At 42.9% G+C, this 20,339-nt stretch overlaps 1 protein-coding gene across 8 annotated transcripts in view; it reads right to left on the bottom strand.

Annotated features, from left to right (window-relative positions):
* The window catches only part of LOC137372132 (collagen alpha-1(III) chain-like), a 300,919-nt gene that overhangs the window by 36,128 nt on the left and 244,452 nt on the right, over nucleotides 1-20,339 (bottom strand). For all 8 annotated transcript variants that reach the window (XM_068035601.1, XM_068035603.1, XM_068035600.1 and 5 more), the window contains 8 exons: nucleotides 18,298-18,351; nucleotides 6,515-6,676; nucleotides 5,971-6,078; nucleotides 4,945-5,052; nucleotides 4,612-4,665; nucleotides 4,377-4,484; nucleotides 3,450-3,503; nucleotides 3,195-3,302 (listed from right to left, as the gene is read on the bottom strand). In XM_068035601.1, coding sequence (XP_067891702.1) covers nucleotides 3,195-3,302; nucleotides 3,450-3,503; nucleotides 4,377-4,484; nucleotides 4,612-4,665; nucleotides 4,945-5,052; nucleotides 5,971-6,078; nucleotides 6,515-6,676; nucleotides 18,298-18,351 — 756 coding nt within the window. The remainder of the gene's footprint in view (nucleotides 1-3,194; nucleotides 3,303-3,449; nucleotides 3,504-4,376; nucleotides 4,485-4,611; nucleotides 4,666-4,944; nucleotides 5,053-5,970; nucleotides 6,079-6,514; nucleotides 6,677-18,297; nucleotides 18,352-20,339) is intronic.

Here is a 20,339-nt window from a genome sequence, read left to right as displayed (position 1 = left end):
GATGGTAATGGTAGAGTGGGGGATATGCCAGACTTTGAGTTTAGAGTTGTGGTTGAATACAATTCTGCTGCTGCTGGTGGCCCATAGCGCCTCATGGATGCCCAGTTTTGCGTTGCTAGATCTGTTCAAAATCTATCCCATTTAACATGGTGATCCTGCCACACAACACTATGGAGGGTATCTTCAATGTGAAGTTGGGACTTAGTGTGGTGGTCACTCCTACCAATACTGTCATGGATAGATGCATCTGCGGCAGGCAGATTGCTGAGGATGTGGTCAAGTATGTTTTTCCCTCTTGTTGGCTTCCTCACCACCTGCCGCAAACCAGTCTAGCAGCTATGTCCTTTAGGACTCGGTCAGTAGTGGTGCTACTCAGTCTTGCTTGCTAATGGACATTGAAGTTCCCCACCCAGAGTCCATTCTGCGCCATTGCCCCGCTCAGTGCTTCCTCCAAGTGGTTTTTAACATGGAGGAGTACTGATTCATCAACTGAAGGGGAGGGCGGCATAGGTGGTAATCAGCAGGAGGTTTCCTTGCCCATGTTTGACCTGATGCCATGAGACTTCATGGAGTCTGGAGCCAATGTTGAGGACGCCCAGAGCAACTCCCTCCCGACTGTATACTACTGTGCCACCACCTTTGCTGGGTCTGTCTCGCCGGGACGGGACATACTTGGGGATGATGATGGTGATGACTGGGACATTGTGAAGTTTTATTCCCTGAGTATGACTATGTCAGGCTGTTGCTTGACTCGTTTGGGGGACAGCTCTCCCACCTTTGGCACAAGTCCCCAGATGTCATTAGGAGGACTTTGCAGGTTCGATAGGGCTGGGTTTGCCATTGTTGTTTCTGGTGCCTAGGTCGATGCCAGGTGTTTGTCCGGTTTCATTCCTTATCAGTTTGATACAACTGAGTGACTTGCTAGGCCATCTCAGAGGGCATTTAAGAGTCAACCGCATTGCTGTTGGTCTGGAGTTACATGTGGGCCAGACCATGGCCAGGTAGATTTCCTTCCCTAAAGGACATTAGTGAACCAGATGGGTTTTTACACAATAGTTTCATGACCATTATTAGACTAGCTGTTTAATTGCAGATTTTATTAATTGAATTCAAATTCCACCTTCTGCCATGGTGGGATTCAAACCCATGTCCCCATAGCAATACCCTGGGTCTCTGGGTTACTAGTCCAGTGACAATACCACTACGCCACCACCACCATCTTATTAGGAACAGTTAAAAAGGCATACAAGATCCTTGGTTTTATAAATGGAGGTATGGAGTACAAAAGCAAGGAAGTTCCACTAAAGGCCTTAGAGAATGTCCAGAGGAGATTTACTAGAATGGTACGAGGAACAAAAACCTTCAGTTACACAGGGAGACTGGAAAAACTGGGGTTGTTCTCCTTGGAGCAGAGTAGGTTAAAGGGGAGATTTGATAGAGGTGTTCAAAGTCATAAATCGTTTTGATGGAGTAAGTAAGGAGAAATGATTTCCAGTGGCAAAAGGGTCAGTAACCAGAAGACAAATTTAAGGCAATTGGCTAAAGAACCAAAGGTGATCGGACTTTTTTTTTTACTGTAGTGAGTTATGATGATCTGGAATGCACTGCCTGAAAGTATGGGGGTAGCCAACTCAATAGTATCTTTCAAAAATTGGATAAATATTTAAAGGGGGAAATTTGCAGGACTATGAGAAAAGGGCAGGGGAGTGCAACCAATTAGATATCTGTTTCAAAGAGCCATTCAGGCATGATGGGGCAAATGGCATCCTCCTGAGTAAGATCATTATTTGATTCTAATATCGCATGTCCCAAATCTATAAAGCTGCATCGGCATCGGAATGTCTATTTGGCACGTGCAGCTCGTCAGTTGAATTAAAAGCGTCCCAAGCCTCAAAATGGCTTTGGTCTCCATTGCCAGAAAGGCAGCCTGTTGGCTGACTCCTCCAATCAGCCACACAAAACCTCCCCACCTCTGTTTGACTACTGCTTTCTCCCCTTCATCTTCCTCTTGCCCAACAAGCTAAACCAAACCTCAGTTCGGCTTTATAGAAAAAGGGAAGGCATGGAGACAGCTACAAGTCCATCTTCCTTCATGTGGGGAATTCTGGGCATTTAACTCTGCTTCTCAGTGCCTCCTGTGTGGGATGCATTGGTAAATGGAGCAGACAGGAGGGAAAGCTGCTAGGAACTCATACTCGTTCCTTGCCCCAGCCTATCATTATTTGTATCCCGAGACAGGGAAGGAGTGGCCAGCAGCAGTCCCAGCAAGGGAAAAATACCATAGTGAGACAACAGTGGGTCTTGAATTTTCTGTTATTCTGCACCACATTCCCACTTGACTTTGGACTGGATTGTAGCATTGAATTCTCCTCAGCTGTGTTCAAGGCATGGGAGATGCATCTATGTGTAAGTCAAATAATGGGTGGTCTGCATAGCATTAACATCCTGTAAGAATGCAGGATTATTAGAAGAAAGCATTCCCATTATGTTCTTCCCTTCCAGGAGGTAGGTGAATTAGACCAAAAGGAAAGTTTCCAAATTAGAGCCAACAGTAGCTGAAAAAGCACAACAGCAGTAAGTTTATTGTACCTTAAATTGATATGGATTCATATTCAATTTCCTTAAGCAGTGCTCACTTTCAATCAAGCTTCCCCAAAAGACAGCCCTAAATCCTACTGATGCCGTTTCTCCCAGACTCACTACCTTGTGTTTCCCAGGTCCTGGTGGACACTGACAGAAAAACTTCCATAATGTAGTGCCACATCATGTCTCAGAGACATCTCAAAGGGTTTCAATTCATGAATTATGAAATACACCCATTGTTATCTACACAAATGTAATATTCATTTTGCACACTGCCAGATTCTGCAAAATCCATTGAGCCTTTGTGACTCTGAGTCCTTCAATAAGAATATTTCAGGAGGTTTGAATTCTGTTTTTCCCCTCAGTTTTTTTCCCCCCCTCAGAGGTGATATGCTATTCAATGCCATGCTTAGGAACCGCAAAAGACTATCCCAATGAAGATACAAAATTTGAATATCTATTTGATCTGATGTGTCAAACTTCTGATAACAAATTTGCCCTTGATTAATATGCTTCTGGGCATTAGTATGTTAAGTGCAAATGTAAAAGACTGAAAGCATATGCTTTTTGTTGTATTTCTATGACTTCTAGTCTAAGCACAAAATACTCACAGGAGGTCCTTGCAGACCTGGTGCACCAGCGAATCCCCGGTGACCTTTGATACCATTTATACCAGGCTGTCCATCTTCACCTTTAATACCACGTGGACCTTGTGGGCCCTGAAAAATATATAAAACCATTGGAGTCATGGAGTTTGCAGAAGTGTAATGTAACTTTAATTTCAAAGTATGTTGCTTTGTTAACAATTCAGTATCTAATTAAACCATTTGGATATGATTTCCTGAAACAGACCGTATCCAACTTACCATATGCCCAGCAGCCCCAAGTGGTCCTGGAGGACCCTGTGAGCCTGTAGGTCCCTAAAAAGTGTCGATAGCAGGAGAAAAAAAATGTTAAAAACTGTCATGTTCAAACATTATGCCTTATACAAAGTTATTGTGAATAACATTAACAGGTTTAGAAGGAAATTTATCTAATTCAAATTAAGAAACCAGGATAAATTGGACAATAGACTTCTCCATATCATTCATAAATACTGCCCTGTGGTGACACAGATAAATAAATCATAGGCTTTCTCATGCAGATTTATTCAACTGGTGAAAGCACATTCTGCCACAGAAGGGTCTCCGTCCTACTGCTTGGTTGAGAATGAGGGAACAGGAGGTGGCTGAGTGCAAAGGTCGGGTTCTTCAGATGGGGGAGCAGTTTGTACATGAAACTGGAGCACATCTAAAAATCCAACTTGTTTTAAACTATAAACAATCATAGAATCATATAATGACACAGCACAAAATGAGGCTATTCATCCCATCATGCTGGTGCTGGCTCTTTGAAAGAGCTATTCAATTCGTCCCACTCCCCTGCTCTTTCCCCACGGTCCTACAAATTTTCCTCTCCAAGGGCTTAACCAATTCTCTTTTGAAAGTTATTATTGAGTATCAGTTGTTTAATAATGTACATTAGATATTGAGATGTGTTTGCAAAATACACATTTATTTCAATGTCTGTTTTCTTATTTCAAAAATATTAACCAAGCAAAGCTATGCTATGCTCAAATTGATCAGAATATCTTCAAAAAAGCTGAAAAATAAGGAATTCCTCATCAATTATATGAGTTAAATTAACAATGTTTTGTTGGACCAAATACATTATCCAATAATGCATAGCTATTCACACATTGATAAACTGTAATGCAATGAACAACTGCGGCAGATGTTAATTTTCAAACTTACCGATGAACCTCTGTCACCTTGTTTGCCAGATGGACCAGGCTGACCTGGAGGTCCAGGAAGTCCAGAGGAACCTTGCCGGCCTACTGGACCAGGTTCACCACGATCACCCTGCCAAAACAAAATGTTAACAGTCACCATTGACCAGAAAAACGAGCTAAAATTTATTTCAAATACTTCGTTTTTTAAAAAACTAAACTTGCAGTTGCATATAATACGATTTTGTTTTTGTTCTTACCTTAGAACCAGGAGCTCCATTTCGGCCAAGAGGACCATCAGAGCCTGGACTACCCTAAAATGTAACAAGAAATGCCCTCACCATAATGTAACATAAAATACTTGTGAAATAATACCATCATCAAGACTGGGAACACAGATCATCTTTACAAATAATAAGACTAAACAGCATATTTCCAGTTGATGGTTGTTTGTAAACCTAAAGTTACCATTTAGAAATGACAGTATTTTATCAATTTCAGCACAGAATCTAACTGTATTGGGATTGCAGAATAATGCACAGTGTCAGTTATTTCGTTTAAGGAGGAGGTCAAATATAAATCAAACTACTTACATCTCTACCAGATTGACCAGGTGGTCCACTCACACCAGGTGGTCCAACTGGACCAGAAGGACCTCGTTCACCAGAACCACCAGGTGGACCCTGTTTGCCAGGCTCACCCTGAATAACACATGATTGTATTAATTTGAGTAAACATCCTTATGATTTAGTGTACCTTCCTGAGTAGAATATAACTATACTTGAAAAACCTGAAATCTGAAATGCAAATCCTCTGTCAGTCCGAAAAATGGGTGACCCTCAGACAAAACTTAGAACAACAGAACCATCACAAATTACAGCACAGAAGGAAGCTATTTGGCAACTCGTGTCTGTGCCAGCTCTTTTGCTGGAGAAATCCAAAAACTAATCTCACATCTCTGGTCTCTGTCCTGTGTCTACATCTGCTTCAAATAATTATCCTGTCTTCCTGAAAAGATGCAGCTGTCGCTGTCATTTTATAATGGCATTGATCAAGATAGAACCAAAAGTTATAGCACAAGACAAATCAGGTAGACAATTACTGTGGAGAACTCCTGAAGTTATAAAAATGGGGGCATTCGAAAATGAGCAAATATTTCAAGCTGAACTCCTAGAAGGTAGTGTTGATTACCCCTGCTGAAGAAACAAACTGCAAAAGGACAAATGTTCTCGGAAAAAAAAACAAAGTCAAAAACCTGCAGTGTTCAGCGAGGCTAAGAAAACAATTAAAAATTGGTGTGGATATCCCAGATTATCTGAAAGCTGTGTGGAAGAGAAATCAGTGGAAGTTGTACTTTAGAGTTTGATCAACAGCCAATAGCAGCCTGGTGTATAAATACTATTTAAACCTATAACGTAACCTTTTCTTTCTGATTCTCTTTCTAGATCTGGTAGTGAAAACACATGGCCTGCTTCCAGAAGCAATGATGTGGTAAATTGCTTGCTAGTTTGCTGATATAAGAGAAATATCAGAATCAAGAAGCCATAACTAATATCAAGTAAATGTGGATTAAAGACATGAAACATAATTCAAAATTCTGGAAGATCATGAATACTTACTGATGGACCTCTTTCACCTGTTGGGCCTGGTCGCCCCAGAGAACCAGGTAAGCCTACCACACCCCGTGATCCTAACAAACCATGAGGGCCTTGTGTGCCAGCAGGACCCTATTAAAGATAATAATGGGGTTTAGAAAATAATTTGGCTCTTTATCTTCCATGTATAATAGTTGAGCCAAAACATTTTGAAGACATATCCAATTAAAGCCAATCACATTAAAAGAAAATTAGATGCTGTATCTAGTGTTATTCCCATTCTCTTTTAACAAAGTCAAAGTGCTTTTTCTCCAATTGTTCTTGATATTAACAAAAGCGTAAGTATTGTGTATTATGAAGCATTTTTCACCATAATGCTGCATAATACATTGCTTAGGGATATTTGACAATGTCACAGCTAACTTAAATCCTCTAAAATTATGCTCTTCTGTGTAATAATTCTTTATGAATCATCTTATTTGTTCCAGTTCAGAAATTATCGCCAGTATCTACATCCAGTTTCTGAGTATTAGCAACAGATTTTTTGTGTTTTAGATGCCGTACTTACTGGAGGACCAGATTCACCAGGTGAACCCTTGTTACCAGGGTTACCTGGTTCGCCTTTGGATCCAGGAGGTCCAATTTCACCACGTGGACCAGTCTTACCAGCTGAGCCAGAGGGACCATCTTTACCAGGGGAACCTGGAGGACCAGCAGAACCAGCAATACCCTGTTCAAAAAATAAAGAAGTTAATAGAAAAATGCTAAAGGACACAATTTATATTAGTCTTGAATTATCACAGGGGTTCTCCAGCGAGAGATTGTTGAAGCCTCCAGGTGGCACAGTGGCGCAGTGGTTAGCACTGCAGCCTCACAGCTCCAGCGACCCGGGTTCGATTCTGGGTACTGCCTGTGCAGAGTTTGCAAGTTCTCCCTGTGACCGTGTGGGTTTTTGCGGGTGCTCTGGTTTCCTCCCACAGCCAAAGACTTGCAGGTTGATCAGTAAATTGGCCATTATAAATTGCCCCTAGTATGGGGATGTGGTAGGAATATGGGATTAATGTAGGATTAGTATAAATGGGTGGTTGATGGTCAGCACAGACTTGGTGGGCCGAAGGGCCTGTTTCAGTGCTGTATCTCTGAATAAAATTAAATAAAAAAACAAATGCTAAAATAAAAGTAAAATACTACAGATGCTGGTAATCTGAAATTAAAACAAGAAATGCTGGAAATATTCAGCAGACCTGGCAGCATCTGTGGAGAGACAAGCAGAGTTAATGTTTCAGATCAGTGACCCTTTGCCAGTTCTGATAAAGGGTCACTGACCTGAAACGTTAACTCTGCTTGTCTCTCCACCGATGCTGCCGGATGTGCTGAATATTTCCAGCATTTCTTGTTTTTATATTATATATTATAAAAAACAAATGCTGTTCAACTAATTTGCCACTGAGATTACAAGAGCTTGGGGAAAGCCATGAAAATTCAGGACTATTGTCTATACAATCACAAATGATAACAAACTAATATAGACCAGAAACAATACATCGATGTATCTTATGACTATGGTTTACAATTGCAATTTTTATTAGTAATGAGTAATGTAAGGCAAATAATGAAAGTGCCTTATTTATTGTTAAAAGGAAAAGAGCAGAGGAAGTGCAGTGACGGAAATCTTGGCCCGCTGCTCTAACCCTGTGATGACCCAATTTCAAATCCTCGAGGACAAGGCGTTTAAATAATAGGGACAGTTGCTCACGACCATAGCAGCACAACAGGGGTATGAAATCTTGGCACTCAGCTATCCCATGAGAAAAGGAACTAGAGGGTACTAGATCCAAAGATAAAATTTTAGGACAAGAGGAAAAGTTAAAATAAAAGTAATGTGCTATTAAATCATAAAATAAACACTATTTAGAACAATTTGCATTCATATAACATCTTTAACGCAGAAATATGTCCCAAGGCACTTCAGAAAGAAGTAAAGTAAAAAATGGTTCCCAAGCCAATTGAGGGGTGAAAAACTTGGCAATGAGGTAGCTTTTAAAGGGGGTCTTAAAGGATAAGAGGAAGGTGGCAAGGTACAGGGGTTTAGGGACAGTATTTCTTAATATAGGGCCCACCAGTAAGTCAGGTTTCAAGTACAATTGAGGATGTAAATACAATCATCTTGAATAATGTCATGAATGACAAGGACCTTGTTTGTGAATAAGTGTACTTTCTGAAGAGACATACAAAGTGGGATGTCAATTGTTGATCCATTGGTAACACTCAGGGAGGGTGGAGTGAGTGGAACAGGAAGAAGGTAGGTGAAATTAATCCTCAGCAGGTCCCCTAAACAGGGAACAAGGAAAATGGGAGAGTCTCAAAGAAGTAGCGACTGGTGCCACACTGGGTCAATTAGAAAATGCTGAGTGAGGCACAGAGGATAGCCAGTGGCTTGATAAGGGGAGTTTCACGCTTTTGATGGTGGTAGAACAGAAGGAAAACAGAGGAGCAATGATAGGTTGTGGTATGAATTGGGAGTGCAAAGTCTCTGAGTGCAGAGAAATGCAAGATGGCATGATCAGCTTACAAGAAGAAGAGGGAGAGAAGAAGAGGGACCAAAATAAAATCAATGATATTCAACTAAAACAGAAATATAATAGTTTGTATCAACATAGTTTTAGTGTGCTCTATCAATATTCAATGTAAATCTGTATAATACATAATATTCAAATATTTAGGAAGAACTGATATTAACTCAGTGCATCAATTAGGAATGATTATTGAGGTCTTCATGAATTAAATACATTTTATATTCCAGTTCCCAGGCAACATTCTGCCATGGGCACAAGGGCAAGTTCATTTTTTTTGATATTTTATTATGTCATTACTGCATAAGGATTATTAGTGCAAAAAATGGAGCTCGCTTCAGTACTCCTTATAATATGTAAGAAGGAAACTATCACCTCTTTTCAAAAGTGAACAGCCAGTATTGAAATAATGTTTTTGCAGGACTGAGGAATTACATTTATAGATTGCACCGTTCAAAGCGGTTTGATGCATTATTTATTCATGGAGCCATAGGGCTGAATTTTCAACTCCCCCGAGGCAGAAATGGAGGTTGGTGGGGGGGGGGAGGGGTGTGGGCAGTGTATCTGTTACAAGATGCTATTCCTGTCGCTGGCAATATTCATCAAGGTGAGGGGGCTGGCACTATTTCTGCACTCCCCCCAATTGAGGCTGATTAAAGCTGTTAAAAAGCTCGTTAACAGGTTGGAGGTTAAAATTTTTTAAAGGGGTACATGGATAATACGTGCCTTCGGAAAGAAGTCAGCTGAAGGGAGGTGGGTAAAGAGTGGGAACCAGTCAAGGATGTCCCAGGGCATCACCCCAGTCCCACTAAAGGCCCAGCAGGACAAAGGGGGACTTGGCTCTTGGTAAGGGCGTGCATAGGTGGCAGAGAGAGTGGGCATTGAATGGGATTGGCAGCCCCTTGGCAGCACAGGGGCAGAAGAGCAGGGGGTGAGGCTGCTAAGGACTGTTGGGCAGCTACCTGCCCAGAAGGAAGGCTGCAGCTGGCAATGAGGGCACGACTCTCAGACTTTGGGCGCAATGGTGATGAGGGGCAACATCCTCCACAGGAATGATAGAACCCTGAGCAGCAGGAAGGCACGGGAGAGGAAAGAGCAGCAGAAAGGACACGGAGGCCAAACCCACAATACAGGATCGACTGAAGATGGAGCCATCTAGAGATGACCAAGAACCAGAGCCGCAGAAGGCTACATCTGTCCAAACAGATGTTTGTGACCTCATTGCCAAAGATCTTGCAACTCACAGCATTGATTGCCATGCCCTGCCAGTGACTATTAAAGTTACTGTGGGCTTGAACTTCTTCACCTCTGTCTTTTTCTAAGGATCTGTTGTGGACCTCAGTGGCATTTAACAAGCGGCTGCACACCACTGCATCTCGCAGGTCATCAATGTCCTCTTTGCCAGGACTGAACAGTACATTCACTTCATGACAGACATGGTCTCACAGCGACAGAGGGAATTGGGTTTTGCCACCATTGCTGGATTTCCCCAGGTGCAGGCCATTAGCAGTTGCACCCATACGGCCATCAAGGCATACAGTGACTGCCTAGTGAGATTCATCAACAGGAAGGGCTTCCACTCACTCAATGTTAAACTGGTCTGTGACCACAAGAAGAGCTTCCTCCAGGTGCACATTCATTTTCTTGTCAGCTGCCATGACTCCTTCATTTTCTGCCAGTCCACACTGCCTCGGATCCTCACTCCAAACTCCAGAGTGCATGGATGGATCCTAGGGAACAAGGGATATCCCTTGAAGACAACCACAGCCACCTACTCACTAGGACAACCACTAAGCAGGCCATTGAGCTTCTGAAGATGTGACTCTGGCACCCTCCAATACCCTCCGGCAGGGGTCTCAGTTATTGTGGCCATACGGTATTCTCCATCACATGGCAATCCAGACAGGCATGGATCCTGAGGATGGTGAGGCCCTGGAAGGTCAGGGGAAGAGCAGCAGGTGACTGAGGAGGAGGAAGTGGAGGCAGAGGGAGATGGCGCTGAACAGAAAGGTGCCCCGCTACACGAGGTGGCTGAGCATGGCTTGGAATGCAAAGAGATTGCAAAGATGCCATCAATGTCAGGGAGCATCTGATTCAGCAATATTTCAAATGAGCCCCTCTGACCCAGGTTGAGGGATATGGCATGGAAGGGAGTCTGAGATACCTGTGCTAACACATGCATGGAAGATGCAGCCTGGAACTTCTAATTACTTACCACCAATGAAGGAAGCCCATCTGCCCAGAGGTTTCGCCCTCACTGTGGAGGATTCCGTTATGTCATTCACCACCTCAAATGACTTTTCTTGTTATGGCAGCAATAAAAGGAGTCCCAGACGTGTGCCTTAATGTATCATTTATAAAGTGTACAGAGAGGAGATCTGTTCACAGAGAGAGTAGGAGAACACTAGTGACACACTTAGTGCTCCGCACATTGTGGTGGCCTCTGCACTCGACCATTGCTACACGGTGGTCCTTTGTGGTGTCAGAGGAGGTGGAGGCAGCCTGTTCAATTGCCTCAGCTTGCAGCTGAGATGCATGTGGCAGTTGTCCTCATCATAGAGGTGCCCATGTGGGCATCTCCAGATGTTTCTGTATTTGTATCATTGCAGAGGCAGGTTCCGTCACTTAGCCCTGCTGCATAGATGGTCCCTCAGTTGGAGTGGCCAAGTAGGCCAAAGATGATGAGAGTGGCCCATGAGGGATGTCACCCTCACCTTCCTCCATGACATCCTTAACCCTTGCCATCTGTGCCAGATGCCTGGTGGAGGACCACCAACGCCACTGACTAGTCCACACTACCCAGCATCTTATGGATCCTGCGGACATCAGTGCAGAGTTCCTGCATCCACTCAGAGTGCTGCTGCATAAGGCTCTCCAAGAGATTGGCTAATTTCTCAATGGAGGAGCTCATGCACTCATAGCCCTAAGCCTTGGTGGCACACATGAGCTGGATGGACTCCTCTATCCACTGTCCAGTACCTCAGGATTCTCTGAAATGTGGAACCACATCTCCATCTGCTGTTCAAGATACAGCCACCTTTCCAGTGACTCCTGAGGTCCTGCAGCTGTGCCCAACTGAGTAGGGCTGTGTCTATCCTTGATCCTCCGAGGGGTCTGACCACAGCTCCATCAGCCTCTGGCACCTCCTCCTGCACACTAGTGCCGTGCTTCTCTCCCATTGCCACCATATCAACACATATGTGAGGACCCACCAAGATAAGAGCATCTGCGTTGGTGGACGTCAGATTCATAAGGTGTAACGGTTTTTCTTCCTCGTGCAGCTCAGGACCTGCACAGATAGAGGGAGAGGGTGCCCTGGGCTGGACATCTACACCTGTGGGAGACACATGAAGAGATGATGGGAGCTAGCCTAGGACAGTGAAAACTTCTGCAGTGCTGAGGCTACCCAATGTTACTCAGTGTATGACACGCTATTAGATGGGGTAGAGTGCTGTGTACTCCGTTAATGACCACTTTGCCTTTTGTAATCACCAGGTGCACCAGGAGCTCCAATTTCACCAGGCCTAACTGCCTCCTCTTCCATTATCCTGGCTAACTCCAATGCCTCTTGCTCCATGGGTGTTATTCCATAGAGGAAGAGCACCCCTCCTCCCGTCTGGGCCCTTTCTCTCATGTTGTGCACGTGTTGCCCCTGCAAGGACAAAAGAGAGGGAGATAAGGCACTGCTGTCCTCTGTGTCCAATGTCATCTTCTCCTATTCATTAGTAGTCGCATGTCTCTGTGGTAACAAATCCTCAGCAGCTCTCTGGCTATGAGCCTTTCTGAGGAGTCAGTGAGTGCCTTGGGAATACACCCCTCCCATCTTCAGGGCGTGCATACACCCGCACCCTGAGGCTCCTCAGGTGTTGTGGCTGCTGGAGGGTGTAAACACTGAGAGCTGTTCAAAGGATTGAGAGTTGTACACTCACCTTGCCAGAATGTATGAGGTCATTGAACTTTTATCGGCAATGTTTGCAGAATCCCCATGTTTCACTTCTGCCACTCACGATGTTAGCAATCTAGAACCAAGACTGTCTGGTCTCAGATGGTGGCCTTTTCCAGCCACCCTCTGGGCAAAGGATCGCCCTCCTCTCCCTCAAGGCCTCCAAAATGACATTGAGGTCTGCATTAATGAAGCAAAGGGCAGCCCTGCCCGAGTGCTAGTTCTCTGGCTGTCTCGGGTCATTTCTCCTCTGCTTGGATTATTGGAAGGCTTTGGCACAATGCACAGTTCGCTTCTTCAGGACAGCCAACAGCCTCGGTGATGGCTGCCATGGGGAGTCTAAATCAGTCCTCCACTTGATCTAACCCACCTCCGTTTCCACCCACACTGGCTCTAATTGGACAGGAAACCCATGTGAATAACAATTTACCCCGGGAGGCAGGTTACTGACCCAAATACGTATCCATCTCCTGTTTCCTGTCTCTGGAAAAAACTCAGGCCATAATGTCATTATGGCACAGGAGGAGGCCATTCAACCCATCAAGTCCATGCTGGCTCTCAGAAGAGCAATCCAATCAGTCCCATTCCCCGTTCTATCCCCAGAGCCCTATAAGTTTATTTCCCTTAAATGCCCATCCAATTTCCTTTTGAAATCATTCATCGTCCCTGCTTCCACCACCCACACAGGCAGTGATATCCAGGTCATTACCATTCGCTGCATAAAAAAGTTCTTCCTCACATTCCCCCTCTATCACTTGCCCAAAACCATTAACTGTGTCCCCTAGTCCTTGTACCATCAGCTAATGGGAGCAACCTTTCTTTGTCTACCGTATCCAAACCTGTCATAATCTTGTACACCTCTATCAAATCTCCCCTCAATCTCCTTTGCTCCAAGGAGAACAACCCAAGCTTCCCAAACCTAACCTTGTAGCTAAAATCCTTTATCCCTGGAACCATTCTCACATCCTTTCTAAAATGTGGTGGCCAGAACTGGATGCAATACTCTAGTTGTGGCCTAACCAGAGCTTTATAAAGGTTCAGCATGACTTCATTGCTTTTATCTCTACACCTCTATTTATGAACAAAGCTTTGTAAACTTTGTAAACCTCTATCATGTCGCCCCTCCACCTCAGTCGTTCCAATGAAAACAATCCGAGTTTATCCAACCTCTCCTCATAGCTAATACCCTCCAGACCAGGCAACATTCTGGTAAACCTCTTCTGTACCCTCTCCAAAGCCTTCACATCCTTCTGGTAGTGTGGCGACCAGAATTGTACACAATATTCTAAGTGTGGCCTAACTAAGCTTCAGTACAGCTGCAACATGACTTGCCAATTTTTATACTCTATGCCCCGACTGATGAAGGCAAGCATGCCGTATGCCTTCTTGACTACCTTATCCACCTGCATTGCCACTTTCAGTGACCTGTGGACCTGTACGCCCAGATCTCTCTACCTGTCAATACTCCTAAGGGTTCTGCCATTTACTGTATACTTCCCACCTGTATTAGACCTTCCAAAATCCTTGAATATTAATCACCCTTAAGCCACATTTGCATTATTGCCACTCCATCATATTCCCATATCGCTATTTGGGTTTGTAGCTCACCAACCTTATTCACCATACTTTATACATTTACATATAATCATTAAAAATCTGTCTTTATATTCCTCATAGTCCTTCTTCGTCTGCTCCTAACTAATATACTATTACGAAAAGACTTCCATTTAAAAAAATATTTTTGAGAACTTGTGTGTAAAAGTCTGTGGTAATAGCTGAGGAGATGCTGGACTTGTTTTTTTTTCTAAAAGGTCACTGGAAGGACTTGGGACTTTGTCTAAAAACAAATACTTACAGTTACATGTCTTAAACTAAATAAACCACAGGGACCTTGCTGACTATGGGAGTTGTTTACAGAGAAGTGACATGTCAAGAGTTGGTTTCGTTCTTGAATATTGTTTTGGTTCAATTGGGGTGTGGACTGTTTTGAATGTCAGTTGGGATTGCAGCCTGTTGAAGAAGAACCCAACTCATCTTGTGCCACTTCTGAGGAACCCTGAAAATCCAGCGCGAGAAATAGAGAAACTGATGCCGCATTTCTCCTGAAAATCCTGCTAGACTAATCTTTGATGTCGCCTAAAGGGAACTGCTCCAAAAGATCCCCGTGATAGCTGTTTCCATGCACCTGGATGTCAGAGCAAAAGGACCAGCTGAGAACATTCCATATCTTAAATTTTTCTTCAAGAATTAACTAGTATTTGGCCAAAGTTCTTTTTGTCTCGTTTGTGACAGGGTGAAGGACATCATGGAGAGGGTGCAGGATATTCCACAGAGAAAATGTCTTTATTTTTTCTTGGACCGGTATGTGCATGCGTGTGTGTTGGGTTATTTAGAAGGGAACTTCCATATTTCAACCTGTGTGTTAATAAGCTTTGCAATGTTATTGAATAAGTTTGTTTTATAATAAATTAATAACTTGTGTTGTTTATTAAAGAAACCTGATTGGCAGATTTATTCTAAAATTTAAAATAGATTAAGTGTATAATTCGCTATATCAGTAACTGGGTAAAACATTTAAATATATGTTGTGACCCGTGAAGAAGTGGAACTGGAGAAAGACAGTGCACTCCTCCAGGCTCAGTCATAACAGTAGTACTTCTTTCTCTCGTGCTATCTGACACTGTAGACCCAGTAAAAACACATACAGTAAAAACACATATAGCAAAAACACATAAGAACTTAGTTAAAACAAAGGGGCTAGTCACACAACAATGAACAGTGTGTTAAAGCATAGGCAGAATGGGTAGAAAGAGGCCACAGTGCACAGATAGCTGAGGAATTGCAGATAGTATAGAAAAGATATTGAGGAGGATCCCAGACACTGTCCTTGCATGAAGCAGATAAAGGGAGTCGTCATGGACATCAGATATGATTAGACTCATAGTAGACATTGGGAAACTGTGAAGTTTTGAACAGGTTCTCACTGAGCCAAATAAGGAATTATCATTATGTCATTACACCTGACCCCTATGAGTAAGTAAGAGGGGCGGGTTTTGGAAACAAGATTTAAGGCCTGACTGAAACTAGGGAAGGCACGAGAACCGCGGGGAAGCACACTCGAGAAGATACCCCTGAGCCAAGGGCTCAGAGAACAGAAAAGCAGCCGCAAGTCTGAGACCTAATGGGTACCTGACGGGTGGTATACTGTGCAAGTAGTGAGAGCTTGTACGTTGATGAGTTTTGATACTGTACAAGTAGTGAGAGCTTGTACTTGATTTAGTGTGTGAATAAAATATTGATATACCTTTCACCAATCGGATTCTTTAAGAGTAGACTGTGTGTTAGGCACAACAACACTCACTTCTTATTCACCTAATTCCTCTTTTCTACTTCTATAGGCTGATGCCATCTACCTGCCTATTTAGTTTAAACCATCCCTAACCACATTAGGGAACCTCCCCATGAGGACCTTGGTCCCAGTCCTGTTGAGCTGCAACCCATCCCTTTGAATACGTGCTTCCTGCCCAAGAACGGTCCCAATGTCCTGAAAATCTGAAGCCCTTCCTCCTGCACCATGCCTCAAGACATATTATTCTTCCCTATCTTCCTAATTCCACTCTCGCTAGTGTGTGGCACTAGGAATAATCCAGAAATGACTACTTTCGAGGTCCTACTTTTTAACTTCCTCCCTAGCTCCTGAAAATCTGACCATAGGACCTCAATACCTGCCCTCTCTATGTCATTAGAACTGATGTGTATCACAAATTCTGGCTCACTCCCTTCCCCCTGCAGAATATCCTGCACCCTCTCCGTGATGTCCTTTACCCTGGCACTTGGGAGGCAACACACCATGCAGGACTCATGATGATGGTTACAGAAATGCCCAACTGTCCCTCTAACTCTGGAATCTCCTATAATGACTGCATTTCTGCACTTTGCAGCTCCCTCCTGTACGGTCCCTTGCCCATTGGTGGCATGGTCTGGACTGCACTCCAGGAAGGTGTCACCACTGTCAGCAGTCTCCAAAACTGAGCATTGGTCTGAGAGTGGCACACACCCCAAAGACTCCTGCAGTTCCTGCCTCTTTCTACCCTTCCGAATGGCCATTCATCTACTATACTGAGCTCTCGCTGCCTGAAGGGTGACCATCTCCTGAAATGTATCATCCAGGAAACTCTCATTCTCCCTGATGCTCAGTGACTTTAGATGCCCCTCAAGCTCAGAAATCCTGAGCTCGAGCTGAAGCAGCTGGAGACACTTTTTACACACCTGGACACCCAAGACACGTGAAGTACCCTGAAGTTGCCACTTGACACAGGAATTGCAAGCAACAGGTCGCAGCTGCCAACCCATGATCTAAGAAAAAATCTCTAATCCCACATTTAAGAATCTAATTAATACTTTGTATAAACTATTACTTTTAATGAATGCCTCTCGACTTGCTCTTTGCTAATATCCTTAATACTAATTCCCTTACTGTTATACTCACCCCAAATGAAATTTTATTAATTAGTTTAACTAAGTGCTAAATTTAATACTGTACTTTATAGTTTCCCGGTCCAACATTTTTAAATAAAATGAATGAATAATTTAGGAATGTGTTTGGTACATGTTGACCATTCAAGCACAGCTGATGATGAATAGTTAAAATCTTCTTGTCTGTTCCATAATTATTTATGCTTGGACTTGTGTGATCAGCAACACTTATAAACAAAACACAAAGCCCTTCTTTATGTGTGCCGGTGTTTGCTAAACAGAGATTGTCCACTCATTGACTAGTGATGTCAGTAAAAATAGTCAAAAAATACAGGCCGGGATTTCATGTTGGGTGGACGGGAGCTGGCCACCGACTAAAATGACGTGGAGCTGGGAGTATAGGTAAGTTTGGTTGCCTCGCCGGGGGTAATCAGTCAGGCCTTGGCAAAGCAAGGGTGGTCGTTTGGGGGGGAAGGGGAGCCTGCTGGGTCTTGGGGGTGGTTGGGACAGTGGGGGCAGCCCTCCATCGTGCACCCTGTGCCCGATAAGCAGCTCCACACCCCCGAGATGATCGGAAGCCACCTGCTTTTCCCAGGTGGCTTTCCCTGGCTCCAGGACACCCGCTTGCCACGCGTAAAATCCATGTGGGGAGGGCGAAGGCCCTTAAGTAGCCACTTAAGGGCCTTGATTGACCTAGCGGGTGGACCGTTTTTCACCCCCCCCCCCTCCCACCCTACGTAAAGGGGGGCGGAGGCGGAAGCGGGTCAGGAAAGCCTCTCAGAGTCCCCCGCTCCATTTTACGTAAAACACCCCACCCCCCGCCAGCATCCCGCTAGTTGGGGTGGTGTAAAATTCCAGCCATAATGTCTGACATATTGGGAATAAGACTTAATTGGAGATCTCAGGGAACTAAAAATTTTTTCATTGAAAATAAATTGGGTCATTCAATTCCTCATGTGGTATTTAGTTTTTGCCATTAGTGTAATTTTTTCATTTCAGTTTTTTGTTGTTTTAAATTCAAATATTGCAACTATTTGTAATGTGAATTTTTAGAGGCACTTTGCATGTTGCCTACTGTGCCATACATATCACATCTTTGAAAAAATTGAAGAAAAAAATATAAAGTCTCACATCAAGGTCTGATTGCGTATTTTTAGGTATATTTTTAAAATATATCTAGGGATATGATCAGAATTGTAGACCAACTAATAGTATTCAATAGGAAATGATAAAAGGTAAAAATTATTATGGCCATGGTCAGAGAAATGTGTAACATTTAAAGAAAAGTATAAAAATTAGATCAATGCAACAAGAGAGTTCCTTGACAATGACATAGGTCTGACTATAAATGCCACTTACTGCTGGACCAGTTGCACCAATTGGGCCAGGAGCACCAGGAAAACCAGAAATACCCTAAAGAAGAAGAAATCATTCTCAATTATGCAATTCTCAAATCTGCTCACCTAAAGTACACTTTATTTATCATAAACATGATCTTACTTTTATGGGGAAATTGAAATGACATTTTGGAATACATTAGATGATATTGTAGATCTAATGCAGCACGGATTGCTAGCTGGCTTCAAGACAAAGCAGAAAGTTGGAGTAAAGCATAGTTATTCAGAGTGACAGAAGGTGGGAAGTGGTATTTCATAAGTGTTGGGACCACTACTGTTCACAATTTACATTAACGATTTGTCTTTGGAATCAAAAACACAATTTCTAAATTTGCGGATATCACCTAATTGTGGGAGATAGTCAATACCGAGGAGAACTGTAACAAATTACTGGAGGACATGAATAAACTTGCAGACTGGGCAAATAATTGGCAAATGAAGTTCAACACAGATAAATGTGAGATAGTACATTTTGGTAGGAAGAGTATGGAGGTCACTTATTACTTGGAACGTGCGAGTCTAGGTGGGGTAGAGGAGCAAAGGGATCTCGGTGTACAAATACACCAATCACTAAATGTTGCACCATAGGTTAGCAAGGCCATAAAAAAAACAAGCCAAGCACTAGGCTTTATTTCTAGAGGGATAGATTTGAGAAGTAAGGCAGTTATGCTAAACTTGTATCGAACCTTGGTGAAATCACACTTAAGAGTACTGTGTGCAGTTCTGGTCATATTATCGAAAGAATATAGAGGCACTGGAGAGGGTGCAGAGAAGATTTACAAACATGGTACCAGAAATACATGCGCCTACATATCAGAAAAGGATGAATTGGCTGGGTCTCCTAATAGAATTATGAATGGTTTTGATAGAGCGGATAGGGAGAGATTATTTCCACTTGTGGAGAACAGCATAATTAGAGGCCATCAGTATAAGATAGTTACCAAGAAATCCAATAGGGAATTCAGAAGAAACTTCTTTACCCAAAGAGTGGTGAAAATTTGGAACTCACTGCCACAAGAAGTGCTTGAAGTGAACAGTATAGATGCATTTAAGGGGAAGCTAGACAAGCATCTGGGGGGAAAGGGAATAAAGGGTTATGATAATAGATTTAGATGAGGAAAGATGGGAGGAGGCTCAAGTGGAGCATAAATGCTGGCATAGATTGGATAGGCCAAATGACCTGTTTCTGTGCCGTATATCCTATGTAATCCTATGTAGTAGCAGATTGCACTTTGTGATTATGTACATATGCATTATTCATTATAATGACATACTTAGCATTAGAAAATATCATGCTCCATTTGGCACCAAATTCCACTGCCCTTGATCGATAAACAACTGCTATAGAAATATCATTATTTTAAAGCCCACAAAATAGACCTATAAGAATAGACAAACCTACCATATAAGGGATCTTTGAAGAGTACCTATTTATTCCAAAAATGCTTGATTAAAAATTGATAGCTTTGTGCAACAAATTAATTCTATTCTGACTTCACAACAAACAAATTTGGTAATCACAGCAAATTTCTGAGGTTATGGCCATTTCCAAGATACTAGATACCATTGAATTGTGATATCTTTCTTTACATGACAACAGTCTTCCACTCAAGGGGCATTATGATGAAGGATTATTCAATCATTGCAACTGATGCTTTAGTTTTTTTCATTGCATCGCTATTTGATGCTCGTGTACCCAAAGAATAGAAAGATACTAAGTCTTGGACTCTATATTTAGAACATATTCTAAATGGGGTAAGAGTGATCAAAAAGGGTGCAAGCCCACATTAAATGGCCCAGGGACTTAATTCCTTCAACATACTTCCAGAAGCAACAGGAATGTAATTTAAGTTGCTGAACATTTATTTGTAATACATTTGCAACTAATTCATCGCGATTCAATGGGGGATTAAGTGGACGACGGGCGGCACTCACGTGACTTCAGATTCCTGACTGTTAAAAGCTGGCACAAGGTTGGAGTGCCACAATGGGTAGGGGCCATGT

The sequence above is a fragment of the Heterodontus francisci genome, chromosome 7 (assembly GCF_036365525.1).
Source record: "Heterodontus francisci isolate sHetFra1 chromosome 7, sHetFra1.hap1, whole genome shotgun sequence".
Lineage (NCBI taxonomy): Eukaryota > Metazoa > Chordata > Chondrichthyes > Heterodontiformes > Heterodontidae > Heterodontus > Heterodontus francisci.
Note: the sequence above shows the minus strand (reverse complement) of the source record. Positions and strands in the feature narration are given on the sequence as shown.